We start from the raw sequence: 13,212 nt of genomic DNA, 5'->3' as shown, positions 1-13,212 counted from the left end.
TTAAGCGTTGAGAAACACTGCTTCATCGGAATCTGGGTCCTTGCCACTGTCTTCACTTGGTAAGGAATCACCACCACTTGGTGACCTGCAACTCAAGTCCTCAACCCCCGACTCTTGGTCACTATTATTGGACAGGTCTGGGTCAGAGCTTTTCAAGTGATCCTGAGTGAGAATGAGGGCAGAGTCCTCCTCACCTTGAGAAGGGCTACGGGAAGGAAACGATTTCAGGTCGGTGCTATACTCCTGGTGAGTACTGACAGTTGTAGGTTTGGTGGTACAGATGTCTAAATGTTCATTCCGGTGTTTTTCATTCAATTTCTTGTAATTTGACTCCTGGCTCTCTAGTTTCATTAACCTCTAAAAGAAAAATTGAGACGTTACAAAAAAAGTAAAAAAAAAAAGTTTTCTGTCTAAAAATTATATGTATGCTCAGACAAGTCTCAACATTCCATCTTACAGGTCTAGACAGCTCTTGTGAAGTGGAGAAGTAGTAGAGGTTAATACAGAGAGGGAATTTAAACATGCATGGTATACCCATAAAGCTGTCCTGAATCTAAGACGAGATGGCCAAGATGGCCGAATAGTTCTTATCTGCCGTCTTCTTTGTGTCTACGTGATGGCATGTGTCAGAATTTCTCCCACTGGACGATTTTGAGGTCGATGATGCTCTTCAGACATATAAGATGTATATATATAAAATAATTCTGGTGCAATGTTGTCATATCACAATGGCAACCAATACTTCCTAACTGGACCAATCCATTGGTTGCTAAGATGAGAAAACCACTTTCCAAACGTTGCACCAGAATCACTGTATACAAATGAGTCCAATAATATATGGCAGTAGGTAAGGAACAATTAGCCTTTTTATCTAGGTATTTCTAAAACTTCCAAAGTTTTTTTTTGAACTTCCTTAGTACTCACTCCCCAACTGATCTACATTTTGCTAAACAGAAGGCTAGTAAATGATCAAGTTTATGTGGTTGTGCATGAGCAGACATACACTGCACAAGCTCCAGAACTGTCAATTAGTCGTGGAAGAAGGCAAGTAATCATTTTATTTTTTCTAACAATATATACATTAGCCAGCCATCGGACAGGGGCGATGAAGAGGAGATCTACTGGTGAGGTTAATAGAGTTCTAAATATCCAACGCTCTGCCTGGTGAGTTGATTTCCAGCATTCATGGTAATTAGGTAAACCCCATAATACATTATGTCTACACTACAGACGTTTGTTGATACCTTTTCCATAAACTCTAGCTCTTCGTCCAGCTGCTGCGTCTCTTCTTTCACTGCAAGGAGGTAATCAGTCACAGACTGGCGAGGGTGCATGCCTTTTTCAAAGCGATTATACAGACCCCTCCAAAACCTGTGAAAAGGATAAGAAGGTGTGATCACAAAGCTTCTATTCTGAAACACAGAACTCCTTTGTTTATGCTGTGCATTTTTAAGGCAACGCAAACCAAAAATTACATTATTACGCTCCAAAACAGAATAGAGTATGTGCAAGCAGTACGTAGTGCATATGAAGAACTCAAATAGCACAGTTTTCCCCAGCTGTAATAAAATTATCGAAAGAAACATATCTATCTATACACACACAGAAAAAGAATTTTAAATTTAATTTAAATACAGTCTTGGTTTATTCATACCATATAGTACAAGTTAATATTGTCCATGTATGATTTCCTACAAAGTAACAATAGGTGCCATAAAAAGTTAATATACTGTTCTTGAAAGCAGTGAGACATACTTGAAACTGCACGGAGAGGTGTTTGGACGGAGAGTTCTTTGCATCTGGCTGTGATCATTCCTGTAGAGCGGGTTCATGTAGTCAGAACGCTGCTTCCACAAGTAGGACCAGAGGGAGTAGGTTCTCTCTTGAATTCTGAATAAGCAAGGGAGAAAGAAAGAATATTAGCAGATTGTTAAGTTCATTGAGAGATAATGCTAAAATACAACCATGGTTAGGTCATGGTTTTACCAAACACTGGATGACTGCATGAACAGAAGTGATTTTTCAAGCAAAACAGCAAAAGGTGGTATGGTGGCACCCTTGGCCTCTACACACAATAGTTGCCATACATCAGGATATTCTGAGAGCTATCGTGTGATGGTCTGTTCACTGTTTTTCATAAGTTTGCCACAGCTAAAGCAAAAAAGTAATTTGTGGGTGTTAACTGTTTTATTTGGTCAATTGAATGTTCACCGAACAAATCAAAATATCAAGTTGAATTCTATAGAAATGGACAGCTCAATACATCAAAACAGCATCAGGTGTCAACAGACCCCAGCAAGTGTTCTTCTCAAGGCGGTAACGCATTAGAAAAGATTACGCCACAAAATGAAAATTCTCATTATTTTTTGACCTTGGGGGTATTTTGAGGGTATTTTACTGTCCCGTCCTTCAACTGAATAAAAAATCTAGGTGATTTCTGCACATTAAGCAAATATGAACAATGGGCACAGTTTTACAACATTACCGTTATAGGCGTTAAAACACATGTAGGTACACATATGCCAATACTTCCTTAAGGAGTACAAGTTTAGGATTTTATGGAATCCACCAAAAGTCATTCATAACAAAAAGCCAACAATGTGCCACATTCGCTGGGTTTTCGAAGTGAAGAAACAGTGGTTGAACACGGCCTATTTCAGCTTTGCTTTCAGCATTACATTCTATCACGAGTCCTAAACCTTCGCAGTCGTCATAATCCTGCCTCCATCCCAGAGTGAAAGTATCACACGCTATGTAATCTCACCTCATTTCCCGCCTTTCTTTCTCGCAGTTGCACAGGAAGTTCCCATACTGACAGGAATAAACGTGATGATGAATGTGAATCAGGAACCTTTCATTAAACTCAAACACACACGGGAACTGTTCCATGAGCTGCCAGACACATTCTATAAACTGGTCGATCACTGGAGATACTTCTTTCGGGTCTCCCTCCAAATTCCCGTACCTGAAAAGGACGTTTGTAAAGGCCCAAAATATAAACCATAGAATACAGATACCAACCAAGCTATCATTCCCGTAGCACTGCAACTACCTTACCATTTTTGCACGTATCGAGTACTAATACGTTTCACTCAATTAGTGGTTTGCATTAATCATGACAGTGCGTAATGCCATCATTTTAAGTACAAAGTGAGGAGAGCTTGGGGGCAAAGATACGAATAAGCCCCTGGTGCAGACTCACAACCCACAACCAAGGCAAGCCGATGGGAACCAATAGCATTGCCTTCGGGATATGCGCTTGCATTGATTATCCATGTGCTCGCTGTGATTTATTTTTTATCATTTTGGGATTTTTTGTTTAGTTACAGTTTGGGAGTTCTAAATTACTAAATCAACAATTACCTGTGAGTAAACTTGTGACCAAAGGAAATCCAGTCCTTTTCAATTAAAGCCTGTTAAATAAAGGAAGAATGTTATATACACACTTACAATGTTGTCATCACAAATGTTTCCAAATTATATACATTTAGTATGAACCGGTAGATAGAAAAGGTGGTTGGTTAGGTGATTCTGATTTGAGATGGGTCTTTTCATTATCGTGACCAATTGAACAATCCTGATTGGGCCATTCCATGGGTTGCTATAGTGATCAGAAAAACACACATTTTAAATGTTTAAATGAGTGTATTTTTTCTCATTAGTGAATAGCAAAGTAAAAACTATTGACATTCCCCAAGAATTATGGGTGATGGGGGGGTAACTTTCAGGTTTAATCACACTATTCCTTTACTAGTAAATTATATTCCATTTTCAGCTTCATGCTAAAAGTGGTTTTACTTTTAAGTAAATGTGATCCATCCCATTTCCTATGGGAAGCTTCTTCAGATTTGGCAAATAAATTATTTACCATGAAGCCCTTTAATGGCTACAATAACAACCCATATCCAAATGGAAACAGACAGCAAAATGGTTTCAGGGTCAAAGTAGCTGCACAATGTGAAAGGTTCACGTTGTGGTTTTAGACGCACTCAAACACTACAAATTAAATCTTGAGCTTTATGAAATGCAAAGGAAGAAAGGGCGATCTTACCATGAATCCTTTGATGGTTCTGTAATAGGGATCCAGAAGAAGACTTGCAATGGAGCAAACCTGGGATGTTCGATCCCATCCGTCTGAACAGTGTACTAGAACGCTGGTTCCTTCTTCTGATACAGCCTGAAAACAGCAGCATTCACAGTACAGACAATGAACACCAAAATTCCTAACAAGAAGAACTGCAGTTCACCACTGCCTTCACTAAACATTAGCCTTATGTTTGCTGTTATGACAAGGATTGATAAGATCATATAGTCATCTACATACCCTACTTACTTACTTTTCAGGTCCAACTGAAACAGAATTTGGCAGCAGAAAAGAACCATTTGGTCAATCTACTGGGCTGTAAAAACCTCATACCCTTTTGTTAATCTTATGTCTATCCCACATATGTTTGAATTCCCACACTATGTTAACCCCTACCATTTCTGCTAGGAAGCTGTTCTACCACCCTAAGCCACTAACCCTTAGACCCTATAGATTTAAGTTAGGACTTCTAGTCCTAACATTTCTCTTCCTTTGAATTGTAGTTTGTTGACTCCCTGTAGGATCAGAGTGAAAAAAGGAGACTCGAAAACATACAAAGCTTCAAACCACTTAAATGAATATCCATAATACTTGGGTTATAAAGCTGCGTGAAAAAGAAAGTACATCCAACATAATGACATCATCTGTTTCTTAGCAAGTTTAAAAATTAGGTAAATACAAACTCGATGAACAGCGATGTGTAAAAAACAAGGTACACCTGTATGAAATTAAGGGTGCCTTTAAAATGCTTTTGGGAAGGTTTGGGTGTGTGTAAGATAAGCTGATTTTACAATGTAAGGCAGTGAACAGAGTTTTGGGTCAGGAGACTCCACCAAGGCAACCACCAATTGCCCTTTGTAGCCATAACCTTCAACATATTAAGTATATGGCAATGTAAATACCTTTGCAATGAAGATACCCGCATCCAGTATAGTTTTTATGTGCTTCAACCATCCCGACGACTCTAATCCCCACAGAAAATCCCCCATAGAAGGAGATCGAAGCTCACAAACTGTAAAAGATTTTAAAAAGAAAAATCTAAATAAGGATTATATTCAGTGGCTTTCATATTTAGGGGGGGCACATGGGGGGCCAGGAACCAAAGTAGGGGGGCCAATTATAAAACGGTACATATAATATATATATATGCGTTAGACTTGCATTTTTAACTACTTCATATGTACGTATCTTTTTGAAGTGATTGAAATATGATTTTAAAATAACAGCTGAACTGGCGTTATTTTTCATTCTTTAATTTTAGACCCTGCTGCCGATATATAGAAATATTACACCCTGCTTCCGATATATATTAATATTAGCCCCTGCTGCGGATATATACTTATATTATACCCTGCTGCCGATATATATTAATATTAGACCCTGCTGCCAATATATATAAATATTAAACCCTGTTGCCAATATATATATATTAGCCCCTGCTGCCAAAACATATATAAATATTTGCCCCTGCTGCCAATATATATATATAAATATTTGCCCCCGCTGCCAATAAAAATATAAATATTTGCTCCTGCTGCCAATTATATATTAGACCCTGTTGCCAATAAAAATATAAATATTAGACCCTGTTGCCAATATATTTTACAGTGAAAAAATTGAACCCTACCCAAGCATTTCCTTGGGCCCCGCTCAATGCTCCCTTGCATGCAATCACTCCCTCCGCTACCACACCAAAAAAATATATTTGCTACACTGACTGCAGATCAGGGGAAGACAGTGAGAGTCAGTCCTTCTGACTGCACCATGACATTGAGAGGTCCTCTCCCCTGTAATCATCCCTTTGTCCCCTCATTCACTAAACCATACCGCTCTTTTACTTATTTGATCTATACCTTTACTTAGTTCAGGTATAGATCAAATAAACAACATATGGACAACATATGGAAACAGCACGTGCATGTATAGATCAACCGAATAAGAAATACAAACCCTGTATTTGCAGGTATACATAATGGAAGCATAGCAGATACAGATCAACAGAATAACACGCAAACCCAGCTATGCAGGTACAGATAAACTGGAAATCACATAACAACGAAGCATTAACGGTATAGATAAAACCCCCTAAATTACAGGCATAGCTCACAGGATGCAGCTCACCAGCTCTGGTGTCCACACTGCCCACATAGAACCCGACCAGCACCAAGATAACATTAACAAATTACATTCGAGAGTGAGCCAACTTTGTCCCCAAACAGCCCAGCGTGAGCCAATTTTGTCCTCAAACAGCCCGCCCTGACACCAGTACAGGCTCTGCAACACGGACACCCAAACAAACACACCAGGACAGGCTCTGCCACACAAATACCAGGACAGGCTCTGCCACACTAACACCCAGACACACACACCAGGACAGGCTCTGCCACACCAACACCCAAACACACACCAGGACAGGCTCTGCCACACCGACACCCAGACACACACACCAGTACAGGCTCTGCCACACCGACACCCAAACACACACACCAGGACAGGCCCTGCCACACAGACAGCCAAACACACACACACACACACACACCAGAACAGGCCCTGCCACATCAACACACACACACCAGGACAGGCTCTGCCACACAGACAGCCAAACACACACACACCAGGAAAGGCTCTGCCACACAGACAGCCAAACACACACACACACCAGGAAAGGCTCTGCCACACAGACAGCCAAACACACACACACCAGGAAAGGCTCTGCCACACCTACCCCCAAACACACACACACCAGGACAGGCTCTGCCACACTGACACCCACATCCAAAATGCTTTCCACACTGGTTTGCAGTTTGTTTTTCTCCCTTGTGTATTGATGCCCCCGCCAGCCCCCCTTTGGTTTTAATGTATTTCCCCCCACACCCTTGTGTATTGCCCCATGTGGATTTGTGCCCCCAGCCAGCCCCCTTTATACATTGTGCCCCAACACCCTTGAGTATTGATTTTTGTGATGTCCCCAGCCAGCCCCCCTCCCTTGTGTATTGATGCCCCCCTTTGCATTGTTAATGACCCATGTATAATGAACCCAGCCACCCACCCCCCACCTTTGTGTATTGATTTATGTGGTGCCCCAACCACCCTGTTGTGTACTTATACCCCCTAGCCACCCCCATTTTGTATTTAAATTGTTGTCCCAATGCAGCCCCCCCTTTGAATATGGCTCCCCTTCCTCCTATTACCCCAACTTTTTTTTTTTTAATACTTACGTTTTTGCCGCATCCTTCACTGCTGCTGTTCTCCAAGGACACTGGGCGGCACTGTGCAGGCACGCTGGCTGCTTAATGATTTTAAAGCAGCCAGCGTGTCTAACCGCCGCTTTAAGACTCACAGCCACATCGGCTGCAATGGCATCTCGGTCTGCCGGCCACTTCGGCCGGCCCACTGCGGATGCTGCGGGCATTAAAGACGGCCACTTAAATGGGCGGCCGTTTAATGTACATTCAGGGCTGCCTGGGGGGGGGGTAATTGCCCCCCTGCCCAGCCCCCCCCCTGCCTCCGCGTCTATTAAAAAAAAAAAAACGGCGTTTCAATTGGGGGGGCACACGGGGGGGCACAGCATGCTGTAGGGGGGGCACAGCATGCTGTAGGGGGGGCACAGCATGCTGTAGGGGGGGCACAGCATGCTGTAGGGGGGGCCATGGCCCCCTCTGGCCCCCCCCTGCCGACGCCACTGATTATATTTACTAACTGTATTTTTTTTTTTTACAGCAAACATAAATCATAGATCAATACATTGCTGATACCTCAAATCTTTGAAATCAGAGCAGCATCTCCATCCCTTCATTATAAGTCTACCTGATTCTTCCCTCTTGTGGGACAATCTGTGATTCGCATGAAAGATGCCTTTTTCCTTTAGAAATAGGACTTCCAGAGGAAAATCCCAGAAGTGTACAGAACAGAAGAATATAAATGGACAAGGCTCTTGTCACACAGTTAGCTTAAATGTGCTGTTCCACATAGATATATTTTCCCCAATATATTTTTTTTTATATTATTGTGTACTAATATGGAATATATCTTAAATAAATTTATTCTTAAATATTCATGTTTAAAACATTTCAGCAGGGCCTCTGAATCCGGTCTGTATTTAGTGCTAAGCCTATCCATCTCTGACATTACAGTAAGGGCGTTCCTGTTAAGCTCTTCTAATAACTCATCACACACACACACACACACACACACAACACCTCACTCACTGGCCATCACTGCGCAAATGTGGCTCTGTAAAGCACATACATGAGCATGAAATAGCAGGCAAGAGTGACTGCTGTAATGTAATCCATAGAAAAGAGCTTTGGAGAAATTATAGGACAGGTTTCTAGCTAACTGTAGTATTTTAATTATCTTTTAACCCCTTTTAGGAGCATTACTGAGAAAAACTAAATGTTTTGTTTTCCTTTTCTGCATGATTATTAATTATTGTTTTATATAGCGCCATCAAATTCCATAGCACTGTACAATGGGTAGACAGGACATAACAAGTAGTATGTGTGGAGGTAGCATGCAGACTATGTCAGACACCATAGGAGAATTATAACGTAATTATATTAAAAATATAAATTCCAGTCATTATGGGTGTAAAAGGAGTTAAAGTGACCTGACATAACTAAACAACATTTGGCCAGTTGAATTTACATCCTCACAGAAAGGACAGGAGGAGAATTATTTAAGTGCAAATGTAGCCCTACCCCGAAGCCCACATCAAAGGGCAATTGTAATTCATGTATTACATTGTCTGTATGGTCTGATTGTAAATAATGTGTGATAGTGTTAGTATTGTCTTTTGATGTTGTATCCCTAGGATTGTATCTATAGGATTGTAAATTGTATGTATTGTCTTTTGAGTAGGGCTGAAACAACTAATCGATAAAATCGATAATAATCGATAATGAAAATCGTTGTCAAACAGAGATCGGATTATAACACTAGAATCCAGATCCCCCGCAACGCTGCAGGGGACCTGGATTCCCCTCACTGTCGGCCGGTCTCTCACTTCCGTCTCTCTCCCCCTCCCATACACCCCTGTGACTCCTCCCCCCTCCCATACATCACTCTGCCTCTCTACCCGGCTCCGTTACTGACTTCATAGAAGCCTCAGCGTAAGTAAAGGGCAGTAACGGAGGCTGTCTGTGCGCATCGTTTAGACCCCCACCGGCTGACAGAGGATCATCCTCTCTGTCAGCCGGTGGAGGTCTGCATTGCTACCGTTACTCACCTTCACTTACGCTGAGGCTTCTATGAAGCTGCAGTGAAAGTTCCTGTCAGTAACGGAGCTGGGTAGAGAGGCAGAGCGGTGTATGGGAGGGGGGAGGAATCAGAGGGGTGTATGGGAGCCACCCTCCCACACACCACTCTGGCTCCTCCCCCTACCATTCGGCACTCTGCCTCTCTACCCGGCTCCCTGTCTTGTGAACCTCCGTGGCTGACATGAGGCAAAGTGATGTATGGGAGGGGGAGGAGGCAGAGTGGTGTATGGGAGGGGGGAGGAGGCAGAGTGGAGTATGGGAGGGGGAGGAGACAGAGTGGAGTATGGGAGGGGGAGGAGACAGAGTGGAGTATGGGAGGGGGAGGAGCCAGAGTGGTGTATGGGAGGGGGAGGAGCCAGAGTGGTGTATGGGAGGGGGAGGAGCCAGAGTGGTGTATGGGTGAGTTATAGTGGTGTATGGGGGGTATTATGAATTTCAGGGCATATAGGGGGTATAAGGCATATCGATATTAGGCATATCAGGGGGGCATAAAACATATCAGGGGGTAAAAGGTATATCAGGGGGCTCAGTGGCATATAGGGGGTATAAGGCATATCGATATTAGGCATATCAGGGGGGCATAAAACATATCTGGGGTAAAAGGTATATCAGGGGGCTCAGTTGCATATCACTGGCATATAAGAGGTATAAGGCATATATGGGGGCAGAGTGGCAAGCTGGGGGTCAGATGTGCATAACCGGGGGCAGTTTGGTAAATAAAAAAAATTTAAACAAGGCTTTTTTCTCATAGTTTTTATTAAATATGAAAAATAGTTAACATATGAATTAATATTTACTAATAACTTTGTATTAAGACCTAGTTTGAGAAACACTGTGTTTGGGTTCTTGTAGCTTTTATTATTATGTCAGTAAAATAAGAAGGTGAATAGAGAGAGGCCATTGTGATAAAGAGATGAAAGTGTAAATTGTACGGTTTTTATTACATTATTTTAAATTGAAAAAAAATTAATTTTTTTTATCCGGTTAATCGATTAATCGAAAAAATAATCGGCCAACTAATCGATTATTAAAATAATCGTTAGTTGCAGCCCTACTTTTGAGATTAGTTTATCCATAGGATTGTAAATTGTATGTTGTGTGATAGTGTTAGTATTGTCTTTTGATATTGTTAACCAATAGGAATGTTAATGAAATTTACCTTTGATCCCACCCTATAAGAACTCCCTGTATGTCCTTAGTTTTGTTACAATCTTTCCATCCTTGCTGCAGTTAGTTACAATCTTTCCATCATTGTTGCAGTCACAACTTCATTACCAATGTAACCCTGTGTGTTAGCCTTCATAGGCTTTATCACAGCATTAAACCCTCCATTTTCCTATCAAAGAAGTATTTTCTTGTGATTATTCGAGCTATGTGGATTTAAGTTATTAACCCCTAGACGAAGGTGTGTCGGCACCTGGAATCCCCTTTTCCCCCAAATATATCCCATTTCCGACAGTATGTAATATAACAAATTGACTTACAGAGACAACAGGTAAGGGGGGCCCGGCTCAAACGGGCTTACAGTCTAGAGTGCGGAACTTATCTAGGGATACGTGGAACAGCTCCTTTAAAACATCATTGTGTGCATCCGATAATAAAAACAAGAGGGGCTATTTGGAAACATTTTGGTTTGTTCTGTTTTATATAGTTTAGCCATGGCTGTTGAACATTTTGTGATAAAGAGACAATAACGCATCACGCATGTGCTAAATAACATAAGACCAGCTGGGTAAATAGCGGTGTAAAAGCTGTTCTCTTGGATGGCCAAACCTTGGTCCCTTATTTTTAGAATTAAAGTCAGCGGTGTATTTACCCTGGAAAAGTATGTAGCAGAAGGTAAATTCTACACTTTCGATAATGAAAGCTTCTTTTACAATATTGTGCAAAAGGCAAGCCCCCCACAGCAACGTTTCACCCTTGGAGGAACTTATACTAACAAAGCTTTCAGGGAATACTCGGAAATAAAGGTTTAGATGACTTTTCCAATTTATATACTACAAGTCTGATTTAAATAGCTAATGCACAGTTTACCACAGTCTTGAACGTCTTTTTATTTGCATTTTTAAAGAATAACACAAAAAGAAAACAGAATAATTCAAATTAAGTAGGGCATAGATCGAAAAAGTGACACAGTCCAATACAAAACAAGTAGAATATAAACTTTGCTCTGCATATCAATTGAATTTGTTGTTCAGTAGTAAATTTATCTGTTAGAAACATATGAACAGATAATTTCTATTTGTCTGTCTTTTAGGTCAGTAAATCCAAAACAACAATACACCAAAAATCAAACAGAACAATAAAAATCCATGGATAGAAAAGAAAAACAGCAGCAAAAACCCGCTGCCAACCATTCTCCAGCCACCCTAGTCATCTTTTACTTAGAGAAGTCCAGTACATAAGCCCAGATCGTGGATACCTCTATGACTGTCCCATATGCATGCTTAAAATTCCATTAAGTGTTTGCCTCTACCATGTTTACGGGAAGCTCTTCCATTTATGTACAACCCTCTCGGGTGTAAACCTACGACCAGGTGGCACATTTAATATTAATCGTAAGCTTTGTTGCATGGCCCTCGGTTCATAAATGGTTGCTAGAGTTTAAAAAAGAAGCCTCTCTTCTGTAAGCTAGCGTCTAAACAAGCCATTCAGTTCAAAAGTCTTGCATTTTAAAGATAATTTTAAGCAAATAAGCTGCCTATTTGAAAATGATTGTCAAGTTCTGATATGTTCCCATTTACCATTCAACTAACTATTTTACAGACAAGGGCAGGTTCGCACAAAACAGTATGTTGAAGAAAAAGATGTCATTCTTATACATCCTTCTAGCTGTATATAAACACCTTTGATGTATTAAACCGCATTCAATCACAGGTTAGCCTGCGGTTAGTCAGGAAGCTTGAAGCCAGAAATAGTACATTCTAAAGGGTCAACAAAGATAAATCTATACAACGTTGAGAAAATTCAAGCGGATACTTGGGATTCAATATTAACCCGACACATACAGGGAATATTTACCATGATAAAAATAAATCACAATGCATAAGGCGAACCGCTAGATATAACATGTCCACAAATATTCCCGGTAAGGGAAATATCCAGCTATGACCAGAGAAAGAGATCAGAAGAAACTAAGAGCTGAAAGGAGTGATGACCTCTTTCCAGGACAACTATAACCAAACATAAGCATTTCCTTGACATCCTAGGTAGAGTAGGGCAAGCTGTAGGAACCTCACCCAAAAAAAGCACAAATTATGCAACAGTTGTACCCAACGTAGCCTTCGTGGACCCCCAACTGGTTTTCAGGGCCTTCCAGCTATCAGCACAGACTGTTCGAAAAGCCACTCAGTCTTTCTCATGGATAGAATTACACTTGTGAAGAGCAACTTGGACATTTGTGACAACCTAAAGAGGGGGAAAAGGGTCTCTACAGTAAGAACAATAAAGATGTAGAATTCACTACCTACACAGGCTGTTCTATCTTATTCAATGGATTCCTGTAAATAGAGGCTGGAGGTTTTTTCCGCAAAGAAGAAAATACAGGGATATAAACAGGTTTTAAGGACAGGATTAGCTAGGTGAGAAATCAGAAGGGCCGGCCTTTGGGGTGTGCGACCTGTGCGACCGCACAGGGCGCCACACTCCAGGGGGCGCCGCCGCCACCGTAGCGTACCGCTGCCGCCAGGGGGGCACCCGGCACCCCTCCAGAGACGGACAGTAATGTCCGCCGCTGGAGGAGCAGGCTCGCAAGGGAGCGGTATCGGAGGTCTTTAACAGACCTCCGGCTCCCTTGAGTGATTTTAAGCCGGTTCAAGGATCTCCCTTGAACCCGGCTTAACATCACTCAAGGGAGCCGGAGGTCTGTTA

General features: G+C 41.5%; 1 protein-coding gene across 1 annotated transcript in view; it reads right to left on the bottom strand.

The window, feature by feature from the left end:
* LOC149285596 (phosphatidylinositol-3-phosphate phosphatase MTMR7-like) overlaps positions 1–13,212 on the bottom strand; it is a 31,158-nt gene continuing 17,946 nt past the window's right edge. Inside the window, exons 8-14 of the mRNA XM_089495140.1 lie at positions 4,987–5,096; positions 4,052–4,177; positions 3,364–3,413; positions 2,765–2,965; positions 1,756–1,890; positions 1,245–1,371; positions 1–357 (exon numbers count right to left, since the gene is read on the bottom strand). Coding sequence (XP_089351266.1) covers positions 1–357; positions 1,245–1,371; positions 1,756–1,890; positions 2,765–2,965; positions 3,364–3,413; positions 4,052–4,177; positions 4,987–5,096 — 1,106 coding nt within the window. The remainder of the gene's footprint in view (positions 358–1,244; positions 1,372–1,755; positions 1,891–2,764; positions 2,966–3,363; positions 3,414–4,051; positions 4,178–4,986; positions 5,097–13,212) is intronic.

Source organism: Sceloporus occidentalis, unplaced genomic scaffold (assembly GCF_023333645.1).
Source record: "Sceloporus occidentalis isolate IW3139 unplaced genomic scaffold, rSceOcc1.0.p SCAF_77, whole genome shotgun sequence".
NCBI lineage: Eukaryota > Metazoa > Chordata > Lepidosauria > Squamata > Phrynosomatidae > Sceloporus > Sceloporus occidentalis.
This window is presented reverse-complemented; position numbering and strand designations above follow the sequence as displayed.